This window comes from Papio anubis, chromosome 9 (genome assembly GCF_008728515.1).
Source record: "Papio anubis isolate 15944 chromosome 9, Panubis1.0, whole genome shotgun sequence".
NCBI lineage: Eukaryota > Metazoa > Chordata > Mammalia > Primates > Cercopithecidae > Papio > Papio anubis.
This window is the reverse complement of record NC_044984.1, coordinates 6,090,216-6,110,522: the sequence shown is the minus strand read 5'-3', so window position 1 is coordinate 6,110,522 and position 20,307 is coordinate 6,090,216. Positions and strand designations below refer to the sequence as shown.

General features: G+C 50.1%; 1 protein-coding gene across 3 annotated transcripts in view; it reads left to right on the top strand.

Moving 5' to 3' along the window:
* Positions 1 to 20,307, top strand: part of VWF (von Willebrand factor) — a 182,764-nt gene that overhangs the window by 65,725 nt on the left and 96,732 nt on the right. For all 3 annotated transcript variants that reach the window (XM_021921932.2, XM_021921933.2, XM_021921934.2), the window contains exons 12-17: positions 512 to 650; positions 1,837 to 1,937; positions 6,629 to 6,824; positions 7,561 to 7,776; positions 11,746 to 11,986; positions 18,384 to 18,478. In XM_021921932.2, coding sequence (XP_021777624.2) covers positions 512 to 650; positions 1,837 to 1,937; positions 6,629 to 6,824; positions 7,561 to 7,776; positions 11,746 to 11,986; positions 18,384 to 18,478 — 988 coding nt within the window. The remainder of the gene's footprint in view (positions 1 to 511; positions 651 to 1,836; positions 1,938 to 6,628; positions 6,825 to 7,560; positions 7,777 to 11,745; positions 11,987 to 18,383; positions 18,479 to 20,307) is intronic.

The following is a 20,307-nucleotide window of genomic DNA, read 5'->3' as shown; positions in this document are numbered from 1 at the left end:
CACCCAGGGGAAGCATCCTCCTTGGGTCTAGCCTTTTGCCCCCGTAACTAATCCTCTGATGTTTGGAGCTGGGGGTGGCTGGGGTGGGGGCAAAGAGGGCCTGTCTTCTGCTCTGAACTCTATGGTACGTGCGTGGGTTCCTTTCTCTAGGGATGGAGGCCAAGATGAGGACGAATAGAGTGCACAGGGCTTCCCCTGGGGATAAAAGTCCCTGATTCTCTTTGGAACAGTAGGTCCGAGGAACACTGTGAAGCAGAGGCCCATGGTGGTTTATGAAAGACCGGGCCAGGCTGGGAAAAGGTGCGAGTAAGGATGCACTTAGCACCTTCTTGCTGCACAACTCTAGGGGGCCCCATTTACATGGAGTATTCTGGGAGAAGGGAGCTGTAGGCTGTGAAAAAGCCAGAGGCTCTCTGGGGTTGGGGCCTTTCTCTGATTAAGAGAGGGTCCTGGACTGGGGTGCTGGACAGGCAGGGGGTGCAGCAAAGTCACCCTTGTTCCTTCTTGGTAGTGTGCTGACGACCCTGATGCCGTGTGCACCCGCTCCGTCACCATCCGGCTGCCTGGCCTGCACAACAGCCTTGTGAAGCTGAAGCATGGGGGAGGAGTTGCCATGGATGGCCAGGACGTCCAGCTCCCCCTCCTGAAAGGTGTGCTTCGTCTTGCTCCATCAGGCCTGGGACTGGCACAGTCCATCCCTTAGCACCCTCCTCAACCCTGGCCACTGTCCTTAAGGACCTGCATGCTGCTTTCATGGGAATGTGATGGGAGAGTTATCTTTGGAGGGCAGGGCGGGGTGCTTGGCATGCATCCCTGCAAGAAAGGAAGGCTTCCTGGAGGAGGAAGACTAGAGAAGGAAACCTATAGATGAAGAGGTTGCTCTAGGCCTGCGACAGAGTGTAGATGGGAAAAGGGAACTGAGGATTATTTGGCTTGAACCAAAGGGGCGAGTTGAGTCTTGGGCAGGTGGTTCTGGTTTGCTCTGGGGTGGGACAGGGGCAGAGGTTGACGCTGAGAGATCGGGAGTGACTGGTGATGTCACACCAGAGGATGCCACTTGGGGCAAGGCCAGGTGACCCTCTGGCCTGTCTTGGAGGTAGCAAAAAACCTACCTGTCCAGTATCTTCACTCAGGTTGCACTGTGTCTGTCAAAGCAAACCTGCTTTTGCATAGTAAAGCTCCCAAACTTCACACTCAAAGTGGCTCCCAGACTCTTCCTCCTCCTCCGCGACTGCTGGCCACTTTGTTGCCCATTATCCTAGCATTGCACACAGCGGATGAACTTGGGCTAGTGGGTACTCAGCATGTCCATGGGTGTTAATGCTGTGTGTCTCCTTATGAGCTGTGTTTGTTCCCCCAGGACAAGGGGTATGCTCCTATATGTCGCCACCTTCCCACAGAAGCAACAATTACTATATTCAGTGTTGTACACAGCATCGCTCAGACATGAGGTGGTGTGCGGTGGCAGAGTGTCCCAGGCACATTCAGGTGTCCTGGTGTCAGTGCTAGAGAGATCGCCTCTGCTCCAGGGCACCCGCCTACAGCCGAGGATGCAGGAGCCTCTGCCTCCCTCCTGTGGCAGTAGAGGGAATGGCAGGTCATAGCCAGGGTGCAGAGGCTTCTTCCTGGGGGACCCTGTTTATCCTGTGTCCACCGTGATCACCCTTCCTCCTGACACCCCCTTAAACCTCATGGCCACCCCAGCCACCCCTGAGTCATTGCTGTTCATTGCTACCGTCCTTTTGAGACACCCCATTTCCCCCCAAATACATCTGCCTGCCACCATCCTGTCCTCTCCCCACCTCTGCCTCTGAAGCCTGTCCTGCTGGCTTCCAGGTGACCTCCGCATCCAGCATTCAGTGACGGCCTCCGTGCGCCTCAGCTACGGGGAGGACCTGCAGATGGACTGGGACGGCCGCGGGAGACTGCTGGTGAAGGTAGGTCCTCTCACGGGGCACTGGCTCCCTGCAGCCAGACCCTTACAAAGTACCCCTTGTGCTCTGGGCAGAATGGCTTTGTGTGGTGGGAGAAGAATTCCTTTCTCCTCATGGTCTACACACCCAGAGCGAGGAACAGGCCTCTCTTGTTTATGAGGCTTGTGTGTGTGTGCTTGGATGCCCCTTCTTGGCCCCAGGGATTCTCCCTGCTGGGCTCTGCTATCCCAAGGGCTTCTAGACTAGGGTGAGCTCTTGTGGGGCTGGGGAGGGGCAGGTTTGCTGTCCAATCTCCCGGCTGAAACGAGGCCCGGGAGCAGGCGGGTGCCCACTGGGCAGTAAGGGAAGAGCCAGATTGGCACTCTCAGCTAAGAGAAAGCCAGCCCGTCTGCCCGGGAAAGGTTGCTCAGGAAGCCACCAGATTCTTCCCCTGGGACTCTGCATGTGTGGACCACTTCCTCTTGTTCTCGGTGCTCCTAGAATCACACCGGATAGCAGTCCATACTTGTCACTGGGCCTTCGTCTGCACTGTTTCTCTGGAAATGACCCTGGCAGGTGGGCAGTGCAAATACTATTACTGTCATTTTATAAATGAGGCAACCAGGGCACAGGAAGTTGAGGGAGGGTCCAGTGCTCCAGAACTTCCAGGGCTAGGATAGACTCCTCTGATCGGACTTCCCACTCTGACCCCCCACCACCCTGTCGTGGCAGAGCGAGAATTAGTTCTGTGCCTCGTGCCTTTCCCATCAGAACCAAAAGTGGTACTCACTTTTTGGTCTTGAATGCCTTTACACTCTTAAAAATTATTGAGGACCCCAAGATCTTGTAGGAGGATTTTGTTTGTTGATATTTACCAGATTAGAAATCAAATTAGAGACATTTAAAATACGTATTTATTAACTCATTCAAAAATTATGATAATAAACCCACTACACATTAATATAAACATCACTGTTTTGGGGAAAAATAACTGTTTGCCAGAACAAAAATAAGCAACAAGAATAATACCACTGTTGTACATTTCTGCAAATTTCTTTAATGACTGGCTTAATAGGAGACAGCTGGGTTCTCATATCTACTTCTGCATTTAATCTTTTGCAATATTGCATGTCACGTGGCCTCTGGAAAATTCCACTGTATACTTGTAAGAGAATGAGGAGGGAAAAGGCAAGTAATGTCTTCATAGTATTATGAAAGTAGTTTTGGTCTCACCCCTTGAAAAGGTCTCAGGGACCCCTGTGGGTCTCAAGACCACACTTTGAGAACGACTGTGCTAGATTATGCCCTGAAGAGGCTCATCCTGCCTCCTGGGATCCTGTGCTCCGCAGGGTCCTTGCTATAATCCTGGGCGGCGGGGCAGGGTGGGGGGTATCGCCCAGGTGATCCTGGCATCCCCCATTCTTGTGTGGCCATATTCTTTCTCTGTCTTAGAGCTCCTGAGGGAATTTCAAACTACTTTTTTTTTTTCTTTCATGAAAATAAATCTGCAACCACAGACCATAAAGCAGGAAGGTCTGGAAGATCCTCTTGTCAACCTCCCATTTCCAGTAGGAAATACAGAGCCATTGTTTCTGAAGCAGGAGTAACTTGCCTTGGGCCTCACGGTCGTTTAGTTACAGGTTGAGGATGAGAACTGGGGTCTCCTGGGTCCTGACCAATCTTGCCTTCTGCACCCCGGTCTTCAAGGGGGTGCTTCACGTTAGCCAGTCCACTTTTTTTTTGTTTTGTTTTTTGAGAGAGGGTCTTACTCTGTTGCCCAGGCTGGAGGGTAGTGGCAGGATCTTGGCTCACCACAACCTCTGCCTCCCAGGCTCAAGCAATTCTCCTGCCTCAGCCTCCCGAGTAGCTGGGACTACAGGCGCTCACCATCACACCTAGGTAATTTTTGTATTTTTAGTAGAGATGGGGTTTCACCATGTTGGCCAGGCTGGTCGTGAACTCCTGACCTCAAATGACCCACCTTCCTCAGCTTCCCAAAGTGCTGGGATCACAAGTGTGAGCCACTGTGCCTGGCCGACCAGTCCATTTTCTCAGCATCCTCCCACCTCACATTGACGGTGCTCTCCACCCATGCACTTTCTTCCCTCGATCAGCAGGGCCGTAACTTCTCATACTGGGCAGTTGCCCTTCCTGCAGGTTTCTTTTGGTCTTTGTCTCTCCCCTGAGAAGAGAGGCCAACTTCTTTCTGTGGGAGGTGACGTAGGGTTATCTTTGGGGGTGGGTTTGTGTCAGTTCTAGCTAACAAGAAGAGGTTTCCTTTGCCAAGATTCAGGACAAGGTCAGATGACCCCATGGCCTATATAACCATCTTTCTGTGTATTTTTTTCCTTTTTCTTTACACAGGTTCCTGGGGCTCATGGAAAGGGGACTGTCTTGTGGGTTTTATTATGAAGCAGGAAAAGGGGGTGTTTGAGATGGGGCAGGAGGTAGGGAGCCTCAGACTGCTGACCCCCAGGGCTTTTGGGGACTGCAGTGTGGAGGCGAGAGCTGGAGGGAGGCCAGCTGGGGCACAGGTGGTGCAAGAGGAGGTGCTACTAGGGGCCCTCTGGTCTCCTTCCCCTGGGTGTGGTGTGCACGCTTTGTCCCTGTGGGGCTGGTGGTCCAGGCAGCAAGGCTCCAGCCAGCAGAAATCACGCCGTCTGTGTGCTGTTTCCCTGGCCTGCTAGTTGCCTTGCAGGGCCCAGTTCTGCCTTAGGCACAGTGGTGTGGAAAAGACCCTTTCACAGGCTTCATTTAGTCAGAACTGTCACTAAGCAGAGGTTTATTTCAAATAGCAAGTGTCTCAAGTGTCGCACCCACTCTCCTAACCCTGGCCGAGCTGACCTCTGAGACAAGCCAAGGAGATGGGAGAAGATGTGATTTTAGAGTGGGGCATTGGAGTGATGGCTCGCCTGGTGGGGGTGAATGAAAACGCCTTTGGGGAGCGTCAAAATCTGAGAAAGGAGAGAGAAAAGATGCTGAGAGGTGGGAAGGGAGTGGAGAATGTCTGTGTCTTCTCTGAATTTATATATTGAAATCCTAACCCCCAGCGTGATGGTGTCAGGAGGCGGGGCCTTTGGGAGGTGATGAAGAATGAGATTTATGCCCTTTTAAAAGACCTTAGAGAGCTAGCTAGCCCCTTCCACCATGTGAGGACACAGCTAGAAGGTGCCATCTATGAACCAGAAAGCAGGGTCCTCACCAGACACTAAATCTGCTGATGCCTTCCTCTTGGACTTCCCAGATTCCAGAATTGTGGGCAATCAGTATCAGTTGTCTATAAGCCACCCAGTCTGTGGTGTTTTGTTATAGCGGCCTGGAAGGGCTAAGATAGGCACCATTCTAGATGCTGAGATTACAGCAGTGAGACAAAACAGACAAAAATCCTTACCTCATTTAGCTTAAGTTCTAATGGAGAGAGAAGACAATAAACAAAGCAAACAAGTAAATCATATTATAGATCGAAAAGTGACAGATGCTGGGGAAATAAAGCAGAGAAAGGGGCAGGATGTGCCAGGGTTGGGGGAGATTTACATTTTAAATAAGGAGGTGGGAGAAGGCCTAACATGACAACATTTGGTATTTGTCAAGCAAACAAGGAAACATTACTCTGTCCCCTTAACACTGTTTACTTGGGTTCAATTTCTACGGGCCTGGGACCTACTACTGGATTATTAACCCTGCATCTTGTTAGGTTGGAGCTGGAAGCTGAAAAGGGGCTCTAAGAGCTGAGCCTAGTCCCTGAGGGACTCAGAATACAGGGAGGTCGTCCCACCTTGGTAATGACATGCGGAGAGGGAGTCAGGACTCCTGGGTCCCAGCCCCCGCTCCACCTTCAAATCGGGGTCCTCTCCCTAGAAGCCAGCAGATGCTCCCAGCTGTGTGGGGGAAGGGCAGGTTCCACTCTCCTGGTTGTCCCTGAATGTGCACTTTGGGCTCAGAACTTTGTTCAGTTCTGAGAATGGACAATAAACCACATACTAATGGCCTGGAGTTTGAACTCTGCCGCTGCTTTGCCGCTGTCACCCTGGCAGGCTGCCTCAGAGCCCTTGCAGACCCCTACTTCTACCCATCATCACCCCCAGAGTCCTTTTGCTGCTCCTGGTCCTTTCTCTTCAGCGATGCCCAGGGCCTGAGTGATAGGCAGCAGGTTGGGAGGAGGTGGTGGTAACTGTGAGCTCCTGGAGAGCTTGGACCACACCTGGCAGCCTGCTGGCCGACACGGAGTGACCAATGCGAAGTCTTCCTATATAGAGGGGCCTTGAGTTTGCACGTGACTCTTGGTGGGGTGGGTCAGGTCCACTGGTGTGGAGGGCAGAGTGCTTCGGGCTTGGTTCAACCTGCCTACTTAACCCTAGCTCTGCCACTACCTCCCTACTTAACCCTAGCTCTGCCACTACCTCCCTGACCTTAGGCAAGTCACTTTCTCTCTCTGGGCCTCCCTTCTCCATCCTTAGATGATCTGATGAATTCTAAAACCGCTTGTGGCAGTACAGGGCTGTGATGATTTGGGAACAGGGATGGAGCTGGTAAACTTACACTGCAGTTCACTTTTTTCCCCCGCTTTTGCAGCCTAGGGCTTAGTTGCCTTTTATTAAATTCATATTTATTGTTCACCGGGGGAACTTTTTTTTATTAAAACAATCTCATTAGCGAGACAACTCTGCCGCTGCTTTGGCAGCAGCGGCTCCAGAGTGGCCTGGTCTCTCCCGCAGCTGTCCCCTGTCTACGCCGGGAAGACCTGCGGCCTGTGTGGGAATTACAATGGCAACCAGGGCGACGACTTCCTTACCCCCTCTGGGCTGGCGGAGCCCCGCGTGGAGGACTTCGGGAACGCCTGGAAGCTGCACGCGGACTGCCAGGACCTGCAGAAGCAGCACAGCGATCCCTGCGCCCTCAATCCGCGCATGAGTATGTGAACCCGGGGGCAAGACAGGGAACTCGCAGAGCCTCGAGGTCCCCAAATCAGTGCAGTGCGTTCCGGAGGCAGTGCTCCCACTGCGGGGGGCGAGGAAAGGGGTGGGCTTTGTTTTTACCTCAGCTCTTGATCCTCTGAACTGGGCCATTTGCTCTTCAAAGTCCCTTTGTTGGGCGCCCTCCACGGGCCAACCCCTAGGAAAGAAAAAAAAAGTCTACCGAGGCGGGAGGATCGCTTGAGGTTAGGAGTTTGAGACCTGTCTGGACAACGTCGGAAGAGCCCCTATTTCTATTAAAAATAATAATTAAAAAAATAAATTTGCCGGGCGTGGTGGGGCACGCCTGTAATCACAGCTACTTGGGAGCTACGTGGGACGGTTGCATGAACCCAGGAAGTCAAGGCCGCAGTGAGCCAAGATCGCATTTCTGCATTCCACCCTGGGCGACAGAGCAAGACGTGTCTCTTTTTTTTTTTTTTTTTTTTTTAAAAGTCCGTAGTCCCCGTCGTTCAACTTTCCCAGTCTACTGCAGCAGCAGCTCACAAACTCAGCGTTAGATGATTGTAAGATAAATGGACTGGGAGGTGGGGGTGGCATTTGTAGATTTCTCTGCGTGACCTTGCAGCCCTCTATTAGCAGCATTGGGCTATTTCCCGGGGAGTGTTGGCCGGGAAGGCGTGGCACCCCCCACCTCCCCGCCACAACCCGGGCTCGCTTCTCTCGCCCCACAGCCAGGTTCTCCGAGGAGGCATGCGCGGTCCTGACGTCCCCCACGTTCGAGGCCTGCCATCGTGCCATCAGCCCGCTGCCCTACCTGCGGAACTGCCGCTACGACGTGTGCTCCTGCTCGGACGGTCGCGAGTGCCTGTGCGGCGCCCTGGCCAGCTATGCCGCGGCCTGCGCGGGGAGAGGCGTGCGCGTCGCGTGGCGCGAGCCTGGCCGCTGCGGTGCGTGCCCTCCGTGCCCGCCGCCCCCCAAATAGTTTGCATGAACGCGTGCTTTTCGAAGCCCTTTCTCTGCATTATTTCCTGTGGAAAAAGGGCCTTGGGCATTGTGGCAAACGTGGGTGGGGTAGGGCGACGGTTTATTTTCACCCACCTTTCCCTTCCACTTCCCAGCAGGACAGGCGGTGGGGACCGGCTGATGACTCTGGCCTGTTCCAGGAGGCCAAGTTGACTCCCCCTACCTGGAGGCCTAGAACTTGAGGGTCCCTGCAAAGTTTGGGTCTCCTGTGGCTACTGCCACCTAGTGTTCGTTCGGCACACGTAGGGTCAGGCTGTGGAGCGAGGGAGTCCCAGATCCCACTGGGTCCCTGCATCTCTTGAGTCGGATGAAGGCAATGGGAAATTCACATACAAACCCTTTGCTTATAACTCCAGGCAAACTACCGACGGACAAAATCTCTGGCATTGTGTAAAGCTATGTAAAGGTGAATTATATCACTGTCCCCTGTGGCTTTAGATTCTCACTATGGCCTGTTGGATTCCTGGCACCAGAGTTGGTATCTGCTCCCACTTTCTGGTCCCTTGGGTGACGGGATTGTGCTAACTTTGTTTTTGTTGCTCTGGGGACATTTGCTGCATGCCCAGTGTGGTCGGGCAAGAGTGATGATGTAGAACTCCAAACTTACTGTTAGAGTCATAGATGGAGACTGCTGCCCTACTAGATACCTATCACACTGAGTAAAAGGATGAGTAGATTCAGGGCAGGGAAGACCAAGGAAGGCTTTCTGGAGGATGTGTACTTGGCTGCGGTTTTGAAAAGCTGCTTTCTTGGCAGAGAAGACTTGTTTCCAGTGGTAGAATCGTAGTAGGCATAGAAGTGAGGAGTATATTCTGTAAGAATAAGGCATAGTGGATATTCTGTTTTTTAGGGTAAAGTAGATGTATTTGGAAATTAAAGTGTAGGTGTAGTCCCAGCTACTTGGGAGGTTGAGGCAGGAGGATAGCTTGAGTCTAGCAGTTTAAGGCTGCAGTGAGTTATGATTGCACCACTGTACTCTGACCTGGCCGACAGAGAAAGACCTTGTGTGTGTGTGTGTGTGTGTATATATGTTTGTGCATATGTATGTAAATATAAAGTAGATGGTCCTGATGGAAGAGGAGTTACAAGAAACAGTGACAGGAGTTAGCATCTATATTTGAGGAGCAGTTAGGCATGGAGACCCTAGAAGTGCTTATATTTTGGGTCCAATGAGTCAACTCATGTTTTAAATTGTAGAAATGTCATATGAAAGAGGAGCAGAGACAACAGTAAGTGCAAAAGGGACAAACACATCATGCAGCAGTTTGTGCCCTCCCCATTCCTCCAGCTCTGGGATGTCTGGGAGCCACAGGCTAATGGCTGGGACAACTGGGTCTGGGTCCTTACTGGTAGCTTTCTTGTGAGGTACCAGTTATGTGACCTTGAACCCTTCATGTAACCCCTCTGCACCTCAGTTTCTTCCTTAGCATTTGCTATTTAGAAATTGGGGAAAGTAACGAGGAATGGATGAGGTGCTGCTTATGAATATTCTTTGCTTGTCCACCAATGTTAGAAATGACGCTTTATCAGTATGTGGCAGCATCTGTAGGATTTCCTAATTTAGGACATTCTCCCGAAACACTAAGGGTGAACTAAAATATTCTTTAATCTCTCATGAACAGCCATTCTTAAGCTCCACTGAACAGAACAGGGGAAACGGGCTGATGCTTCAGTAGTGGGGATAAGATTCAGTTAAAGAATGCCTTGACTTCTGAGGCATTACGATAGGGCAGAAAGGGTGGTAGGAAGGAGCTTTCCCTGGAGACTATTAAGGACAAGAGGGATCTGTCTGTGTTTATGTGACAAGAGACTAGGCTGACGAGATGGCCTTGGGCTGTCCCTTTGCACTCAAGGCAGTTGGGCAAGACTCCTGGGTTCTTGCCCCCATCCTTTCTTGACTTGGAGAAGAGCTCAGGCTCAGCTGTCCCCTCTACCCATACTCCACTTTCTCTTCCAGAGAAATGAACAGAGCTGCCTAAACCAGTGAATCTATTCATAAGAAGAGGTCACACCAATTGGGGACATTGAGGAAGCACGGACTTACCATGTAGCTACTTTGTGGGATGGTGTGAGGAGATTCAGAAGCACATGCATTTTTTTTTTTTCTCTTGCAAATTGGTTGTGTTTCCTTTGGGGAGACAGGACCACAGGCTCTCTGAAGGCAAGGACCAGGGCAGGGCTGGCTGTCTCCGCCTCCCTGGGCCTAGTATAGTCCCTGGCTTGCAGTGGATACACAAGAAGTGTCTGCTAAACTGAGAAGTGCATTGTTTCTTTGGGGAAGAAGGCTAAAGGAGAAGTTTAATAAGGCTCCAAGCCAGCGCTAGAGATAGCCTATCAGCACAAAGAAAGCTCTCAAGTCTAGCTGTTCTTTAAAGCGTAAAATGTGCCCTTGTCATTGTAGGCTCGGGGGGTTGAAAAACATCTCCAACTTTGTCTAACACATCCCGTCTTAACCTGTGCTCCCTCAGTATTTATCCAGTGACCCAACCTTTTCATTCTTGCAGAGAAAAATCAATGTCTAATAGGATTAAAGAGCCCCTCCCTTCCCAGCTACCTTCAAACACCAAGTCCAGAATGGTTGTAGGAGCAGGAGGCTGCAGGGTGTCTCCAGAGGCCCCCAGCTCCATTGCTCAGGCTCATAGCCAAGGTTCTGCCAGTGGGTTTCCGCTGGAGCAATGGATTCGAACAGAGAGGGGAAGGATTCTAATGGTCTCAGAAGAAGCATGCCCAGGGTGAGGTTCTCATTTCTCGGGCAGCAGCTGGTCTGCAAAGGGAAGGCATTTTGAAAGGGCAGAATGCTCCCCACATCTTCCCTGTTCTCCCTACCCTGCCCCTAAGGAATTTTGTCACCAGAATGCCAGGGCTTCTTAGGCCTAGGCCTTTCTCTAGAATACCCCTTCCTTCTTGGGCCCACTGAGCCTGGGGCTGTTTCCTTAGCGATGAGAATGATAATTATCAGTGAACATTATTAGCAGTGAGCATTCTCCACATGCCAGACATTCTTCTAAATGTGTTAGCTCATTCAGCCTTCACAAAGACTGGGTGGATATTGTTACTCCGTCCAGTGACGATACTGCCCAAGGTCACATAGCCAATTAGTGTTGGACCTGGGCGTGAACCCAAGTATTTGGGATACAGAGTCCGTTCCCTTAGTTGCGTTGCCACTTTGCTACACTTCCTCCTGGCTTGTGTCTCTTGCAGTATTTCTCTGTGGGAGGCCAGGGAGGGTGAGGGCTGCGGGCAGATGGTTGTGGCCCCCTTTGCTGGGGTAGGTATGAGTGTCCCTGCTCTTTGGGACCAACATGTTCTCAAAGGGACTGTTTTCTTTCTAGAGAATAATGGTTATGAGCATGAGCTTTATCAGCCTAAGTTTCTTGAAAGAGGATGATGAGAGCTAACTCAGCGTGAGACAGAGCCCATGTAAGAGCAAGGCATTCAGTAGGTGCTCCATAAATGGTACCCATTATTGTCATCATCACGGGGATGCCCTTGCCCGTCACTCCCAGTTCTTTTTAGTATTCACAGCTTCAAAACCTTCCAGAATTTCTACTACATCCTAGGCTCTGAGAATTCAGAGACGACTAATGCACGTTCCCTGTGGTTGAGAAGAGGAGAAAATATGTGCCCCCATGATTATAATACACATTTGCATGCTGAAAAATACATATTTACTCATAGTGGGAAAGGAAGTTGGTGACCATACAGATACAATTGGGGATCACTTGGGGAAAACTGGGTAAAGGGCGCGTGGGATTTACTTCTTGATAACTGCATGCAAATCTACAGTTATGTCAATAAAAATTTTTAATTAAACAATTGGGGGTGGCGAGTCCTAGAACCATAGTCCTTGCTGTCCAAGATTCCCCCTGAGGCCTTACTCCTCTTTCTTCTAGAGCTGAAATGCCCGAAAGGCCAGGTGTACCTGCAGTGCGGGACCCCCTGCAACCTGACCTGCCGCGCGCTCTCTTACCCGGATGAGGAATGCAATGAGGCCTGCCTGGAAGGCTGCTTCTGCCCCCCAGGGCTCTACATGGATGAGATGGGGGACTGCGTACCCAAGGCCCAGTGCCCCTGTTACTATGATGGTGAGATCTTCCAGCCGGAAGACATCTTCTCAGACCATCACACCATGTGGTAAGTGCAGGCAGCAGGGTCAGGGACCTCTGAAACAGCCAGAGCTGGAGGAGAAAATGGGCTTTCAAGTCCTTCACTTCATGGATGGGTAAACTGGGACCCAAGGAAGGAAGTGACTTGTCCAGGATTATACAGCAAGTCAGAAGCAGAGATGGGATTTGGTCTAGGTCTATGTGACTTCCCTACCACACAGGGAACTAGGATTTCTGGCTGGCAGTAGGAATTCTTGAGTTTTATTGCCAGGTGTCACGTGTTGGCCCCCATTTCTGGGCTTTAGGTCTCAGTTTTCCTTTTCTGGAACAGGAGAAGGGAGATCTCCCTGTCACGCTCCTTTCCAACCAGCTTTCAGTATTTTCAGGCTGAAGCATTTGAGCAGGAAGAACATGGACCACTGCAGCGCTGCCTTCATGGGGCATTTGCTGGCCTGACCTGCTTCATGCGCTTCCCCAAAATAGCTCCAGTCATGCTTGCTTCCTGCAGCTCTTTGCCTAGGCCTTCTGTGACTTTCAACAGGGTTGCCATGAGCGTAGAAGAAATTTACAACAGGACATTTGTTGAACAAACACCTGTCACCTGTTCTGTCTTAGTTCTGGCTAAGAATCAGTGATCTAAAGATGAGCCAGGCTGGGGCAGTGGCTCCCATCTGTAATCCCTAGCACTTTGGGCAACATAATGAGGCACTGTCCCTACATACAAAGAAAAAAAAGTTGACCGTGGTGGTACATACCTGTAGATCCAGCCACTTGGAATACTGAGGTGGGAAGATTGCTTGAGCCCAGGAAGTCAAGGCTGCGGTGAACTGTGATTGTGCCACTGTGCTCTAGCCTGGGCAACAGAGGGAAATCTCATCACAGAAAAAAAAAAAAAAACCGGACACAGTACCTGATAGTCTACTAGGGGAGACCAGTTAGAAACATCCTGATTGGCTGGGCGTGGTGGCTCACGCCTGTAATCCCAGCACTTTGGGAGGCCGAGGTAGGCAGATCACGAGGTCAGGAGATTGAGACAATCCTGGCTAACACGGTGAAAATACAAAAAAAATTAGCCAGGTGTGGCGGGCGCCTGTAGTCCCAGCTATTTGGGAGGCTGAGACAGGAGAATCGTTTGAACCTGGGAGGCAGAGGTTGCAGTGAGCTGAGATCTTGCCACTGCACCTGCAGCCTGGGCAACAGAGCGAGACTCCGTCTCAAAAAAAAAAGTCCTGATTATGGAAAATTTCAGACAGACATTAGAAAAGTATAAGGAGCCCCAGCGTATCCATTCCCAGCTTCAATGATCAGCAGCACTTTACCGTTCTCATTTTGTCTATTGACTCCTCTCCTGTGTGGCTGGAATAGTTTTAAAAAAAGCTGTAAATATTGTATCATTTCACCTGCAAATACTTCAGTATGTATTTCAACAAATAATTTAAAAAGTAAATATAATCATACCATTATTAACCTGAACATGAACAATAATTCCTTAATAACATCTAATATTCAATCCACGTTCACTTCTTATTTTTTTTTAATTTTTTTTTGAGACTGAGTTTCGCTTTTGTTGCCCAGGCAGGAGTGCAGTGGCGTGATCTTGACTTACTGCAACCTCCGTCTCCCAGGTTCAAGCAATTCTCCTGCCTCAGCCTCTGGAGTTGCTGGGACTACAGGCATGCACCACCACGCCCTGCTAATTTTGTATTTTTAGTAGAGATGGGGTTTCTCCAAGTTGATTAGTCTGGTCTTGAACTCCCGATCTCAGGTGATCCGCCCACCTCGACCTCGCAAAGTGCTGGAATTACAGGCGTGAGCCACCGCACCTGGACCCATATTCACTTCTTTCTGATTTTCTCAAAATGTCTCTTATAATTGGTTTGTTCAAATCAAGACTGGAACAGAATCTGCACATTACACTTGATACGAAGCTTTTCCTCATCACTTCAGTGAGATTAATCCGAAGCCCTTCCCAACGTACTTACGCAAAGCAGGTTGTTTACCCTTCTATTGAAACACATCACTGTTGGACTTGGATGTCAATCAACTGTGTTGTGTCTCCCCGCTAGTCTGTGGCCATCCCTAGAGTCCAGACCACATCTTAGACCCTGAACCCCAGCCCCCAGCACCGTCCTGGCACAAAATAGGTACGCAGTGTATGTTTATCGAGATGAAACAACTATAACATTTGGTAGATGCGCCATATCGGAGACATAAAAAGTCCCACTTATTCAGAAAAGCGGGGGATAATTTCCATGTGGGAGGAATTAGGGAAAACTCTGTGCTGGAAGTGGTTTTGAGCTTGGGGAGGATTCCAACAGCAGAGGTGGGCCTGAAGGATGGAGGAGGATTTTTTTTTTCTTTTTTTTTTGGAGATAGAGTTTCACTCTCACCCAGGCTGGAGTGCAGTGGTGCAATCACGGTTCACTGCAACCTCCACCTCTGGGGTTCAAGCGATTCTCCTGCCTCAGCCTCCCGAGTAGCTGGGATTACAGGTGCCCGCCACCACACCCAGCTAATTTTTGTGTTTTAGTAGAGACGGTTCCACCATGTTGGCCAGGCTGGTCTCGAACTCTTGACCTCAGATGATCCGCCCGCCTCGGCCTCCCAAAGTGCTGGGATTATAGGCATGAGCCACCGCCCCCAGCCTGGAGGATTGTTTTGAGGTGGAGCGGAAGTCTAGGGACTAAACATTGGCACAAAGAGTATTCCACAATCCCCCAGGTAAGTCCTCTGGCGCGAACGCATGCTGTATGAAGGAAGACTAAGACTGGAGGGAAGTTGGGGTGAGGTTCAGGGGTCTTCAGAAGTGAGGGGGTGAGCACTGAGCTGGAGCAGTAGGAATGGGGCCCCTGGAAGTTTCTCAGCAGGGAGCAAATAGGATCCAAGAGTAACTTCAGGGAATGGGTTTTGGGAGCTGCGTGAGGTATGACAGCAGGGAGAGCATCTACAGGAAAATGTTGACATTGATAAGAAGGTAGTGAGACCCTGGATCAAGCAATAGCAGTGGAAATGGAGAGTGGAAGCCAGAAGCCAGAGACGCTGGGAAAGCAGATGGACTAGTGAGATGTTTGCGAGGAGGAGGGGCTGTTGCAGATGGCCCTGGTGTTCTGAACTTGAATAGCTGTGAGAACTATGAGGACAGTGACGGCAAGAACAGCAAGAGGGCCCTCTGGAGGTAGAGGGCAAGTGATGACTTTGGTTTTGGCCTTTATGACTTTGAGTTGCCATCTTTGTGAACAAATGGAATCAATGGCTTGAAATGGGTCTGGAAGGTGAGTGAGAGGTTGGGGCTGGAGAGAAAGATGTGCATGGAGGTGACAGTTTCAGCCGTGAGAGTAGCGAGGATCCTTAAAGGGAGTGGGCCAGAAGGCAGAAGAGAGGACTGAGTCAGAACTTGGGGAAATGTTCAGAGGGCAAGAGGAAGAAAAAGAGGGTTGCATGAGAGAGGCCAGAGATCAAAGGCCTGTGAAAAGGGCAGAACGCGAGCAGTGCCGTATCGTGGAAATGAAGGGCAGAAGGGAGTAGGACAACATCCTCTGTGGGATTGATCACTTGGCCTTAGCCCAGTGCTGTTTTACTACAGTTGTCTGGCTATAGTTTTCAAGGAGTTTCTCTCTGGGACCTTAAAACAATGCTGTTGGGCAAGCAGGGGTTGCTTTTTTTCGTAAAGAATTTGAGGCTTAGAGAGATTATCACTTTCTGAAATCAGCCAGCAAGTGACTAGAACCCAGGGATTCTTGAACTCTCTATATTACAGTGAGAATAGATGGTTGAATTTGGCGATCAGAAGGTCGTGGTGGCCTCTGTGTTTCAGTGGTAAGGAAAGAGGCTGGACTACAGGAAGTTGGTATGACTTGGGAGGGCAGCAACTGTTGCTGGCTATTTCACTAAAACAGGGAAGGTGGGAGAAGGCGTGCATTGGCCCCTGGGTGAATAGGGCTGGGGAGCGACCCTGGCTTTGGGCTCCTTTTAGGGTTTAACATCAGAGACCTCTCCAAGTCTGCATCCTCCTTGTCTCTCTTTTAGGCACCATTGCTGAAAGCTATTGAGCAGCTTGTCTTTCCACTTCATTTAGAAAATTGGGTTTCATGGAGAAGGTGTGTTGGAAGGACCTTGGGGCCTGGTGTGCAGCTGTTTATTCTTCAGACAACACACTGGAGAATGAGCCTTGCTGGAGCAGGTGCTAGTGTTGGTCGTGAAAAGTTGGCAGGAGTGTGAAACGCCGTGGCCTGGAGGTTCTGCAGACTCTGTGCTTGGTCATCCCAGCGGCCATCACAGCCGAGTATTTATTCTTCTGCAGACCACGCTCAGGGCCAGGAGTTGATTTTAAACCTATTTTCGAGACTTTTTAGAAAATTAAGCTTTTGGGTTATGTCCAAATGACAGACCAGACCATGACATTTATGGGGGCGGGCGGAATTGTCTCTTTTAAAACTAAGTATTAGTTAAAAACCAGAAGGCACAGGTTTTGCATGTGCTCAGAAAGGGAAGGGCTGATTGTATCTTATTCATTCAACAAATATTTATTGAACAGCAACTGCATTAAAAATGTTCAAAATCATGACAGTCGGCTGGGCAAGGTGGCTCATGCCTGTAATCCCAGCACTTTGGGAGGCCAAGGCAGGGATGGATCACTTGAAGTCAGGAGTTTGAGACCAGCCTGGTCAACATGGTGAAACCCTGTCTCCACTAAACATACAAAAATTAGCTGGGCGTGGTGGTGCATGCCTGTAATCCCAGCTACTCCAGAGGCTGAGGCAGGAGAATGGCTTGAACCCGGGAGGTGGAGGTTGCGGTGAGCCGAGATCATGCTACTGCACTCCAGTCTGGGCAACAGAATAAGACTGTCTCAAAAAAACAAAAACAGGCAGAGCACATTGGCTCACACCTGTAATCCCAGCACTTTGGGAGGCCGAGGCAGGTGGATCACGAGGTCGGGAGATCGAGATCATCCTGGCCAACATGGTGAAACACCCTGTCTCTACTAAAAATATAAAAATTAACTGGGCGTGGTGGCACATGCCTGTAATCCCAGCTACTTAGGAGGCTGAGGCAGGAGAATCGCTTGAACCTGGGAGGCAGAGGTTGCAGTGAGTCGAGATCAAGCCACTGCACCTCCAGCCTGGTGACGGAGTGAGACTCGGTCTCCAAACAAAACAAAACAAAAACTGAATAAAATTATTACAGTCAGAAAAATGCAAATTAAAGCAATGAGTATGACTTCATATTAGATTGGAAAAATTAGACATCTGGATAATGCCGAGTGTTGGCAGAGCCGAGGGGCATGGAGGCCTCATCTGCTGTTGTAGGGCATAGACTGGTTGAGCCATCTAGGAGAGTACTTGGCACATCATATGCAGGTCAGATACACCTGCTATCCCCGCACTTCTGCCTCTGCAGATAGACTAAAGAAATCCTTACACAGGTTCATTAGGACACATGTCTGCAGATGTTCAGCACAGCTTTGTGGTGGTGAGGAGCAGGTGACAACCTGTGTCCATCACTGGGACACTGAGTGGGTAAAAGGTGTATTGTGTAACAGAAGCCACAGAGGAAGTGGGCCATGTCTTCACAGGGATTAATCTTACAAACAAGGTGCTCAATGGGAAAAGCAAAACACAGCGTGCTATATATCATTTATACAAATTATACATACATACAAAGCAACCACACACATTTTATAAAAATTTACTCAGGAAACTTTTGCATAGTCCAGGCAAGAGGTCATAGTGTCTTATCTCATGACAGTGGAGATAAAGTGGAGATGAATTTCAGTGATATATTATGGATGGCGTCACCATTCAATGAATCAGCCCTGGGGGAGAATTGCCTTTGGTGGGGCGATTGTGAGTTCAGTTTTGGATGTACCGAGTTTGAAGTGTTTCTGAGACTCTCTACATTAGTGAGACCACGTAGGCATTTGAGTCTATGGGTCTGGGGTTCAAAGGAGCGGTCCGAGCTGCTGATGTAGATTCATGAGTCATGTCTGTGATTGGAGCTGGGGGTGTGGATGGCAGCAGAGTGTGAGAAGAGCGAGCCTAGGACAGAGCCTGGGGAAGGCCGATATTTAAAGGCCAGGCAGTGGGGGGGGGCGCATGAAAACTGAGGCTGAGAAGGAGGAACCGAGGAAGTGGGAGGAAAACCTGCAGAGATGAATATATATATTTTTTTTTTCTGGAAGAGTGGAGTGTTCAACAGCGATGCATAATGTTGAACGGGATCAATTAAGAAAACTGAAAAAAGTCCCATGGGATTTAGTGACGTGGAGATCATCCATTGGTGGCGTTCGCAAGCTCTGCTTCAGGAGGGGTTATGGGACTGGTACCTGATTGAAAAAGGCAGAGTGAGTGGGAGGTGAGGATGTGGAGGCGGCGAGTGTAGACAAGTCTTGCGAAGCTGGGCTTTTTGATTTTTTCCCTCTGTAGCTACTGTGAGGATGGCTTCATGCACTGCACCATGAGTGGAGTCCCCGGAAGCTTGCTGCCTGACGCTGTCCTCAGCAGTCCCCTGTCTCACCGCAGTGAGTACTGTCCCCACGGAAGGCTGGTTGACTCCGTCCTGCCTGGATTCCTCACGTGTGGAATGGCGGGAGAGAGCTGGGTGACACCGTCTGATGTGCGTGTGCCATCCAGGCATGGGTCTGGCTTTGCCCAGGATCGCCATAATTTCTGGATTTGCGTGAGTGACTTTCAGGCCAAGACATGTCTTAGCATGTGTAAATCCAAATCATTGAGGCAAGAAGTATTTGATTTTGTGTAAGGGGAAAGACTTGCAGATAAATTCTGTGAGACCCCTATTTTGCCCATGGAAACCTTAACTCAGTGGATAGCTGTGAGTTGGTGGCCTTGATTGTGATGACAGTCACCCTTCTTTCATGGCCTCTTGTTTCCTGTGGATATGCTGATGAAGACAGCTCTTTCTTTAGAAAGCTTCTTGGATGGGTTTGAAAGAGAAGGGTTGGGTCCGTTGCTCTCCATTCGAAGGTCCTGATGGTGGCTGCACTTTTTTTTTTTTTTTTTTTTTGAGGGTCTTACTCTGTTGCCCAGGTTGGAGTGCAGTGGTGCAATCTCAGCTCACTGCAACCTCTGCCTCATGGGTTCAAGCGATTCGCATTCCTCAGCCTCACAAGTAGCTGGAATTACAGACACGCGCCACCACACCTGGCTGATTTTTTGTATTTTTAGTAGGGACGGGGTTTTGCCATGCTGGCCTCGAATTCCTGACCTCAAGTGATCTGCCTGCCTCAGCCTCCCAAAGTGCTGGGATTACAGACATGAGCCACCACGCCTGGCCTGCTGTACTGTTAAAGGACCAGGCACAGAAGGGAGAAGGGGCTGACCTTGTACTGGGGGTTTCACGTTCACATTTATGGATCACAGGGCCCTCACTTGCTTCCAGAAGGCTTATCCTTGCTTAGAAAGGACTCTTCAGTGGGAGAGAGAGAAATGGCTGTCTTCAGTTTCCAGCTTGACTGCTTCCCTCTCTGCCTCTCACTTTCCATAAGGCTCCTTCTGTCCAAGGGACCCAGTTCTGTGCCATGCTGTTTGCTTCCTGGCTTGCCCTGCATGAGAGGTCTGGCTCCCGGCATGACTGACTGGGGAGCGTCTCTCAGCCTAGAGCTGGGGCAAGATCCCGAGGGCATGGGTGGCTCAAAAATTCAGACCAGAACTTGTGACCTCAGGATCCACTCCATCCTTCTGCGTCTTCCTTTCTCTCCATCTCAGAGCGTTTCCCCCACACCCACTCTCTCTGTTGCATTCTGCCTCTCAGACCTACCTTCCGTGCTTCTGCTCAGAATCTTCTAGTCTGGTCACTGGAAAACGTCATGTTTTTCAAAGTCAGGAAACTCCTGGGATTGTGTGCCGATTGGGAAAAGCCATTTAACCTTTTGGAGTTTCAGTTTTCTAACAAGAGTTTCCAAGAAATTTTGATTTTTTGCCCACAGGAGCGAGTATGTGATACAAATGCTCTTAAGTGCACTTGGGCTTTGGAAAGACAGGTGCTGTATCAGTCATCTGCTGTCAGTATTACCCAATTAGCCATGGATACCTACTAATTGCCAGGAAGTAGGATGTGTCAACGAGCAAAGTAGAAATCCCTGGCTTCATGGAACATGCGTTTAGTGGGCCAGTGGCCCGGGGAGGACAGTGAACAAGTAGGTGAGATGTGTAGTATATCAGGTGGTGAGAAGAACAGATACAGGACATCAGAGGGGAAACAGCAGGGAAGGGAGGTTGGAGTGTCAGGGGATGGAGTGTTGCAAGGGTTACGAATTCACAGGGAGTGGCTGGGCAGGGGCTGATGCCCACAGAGGCCTGTTTTAAAGCCATTGTGGTCAAATGGCGTTCT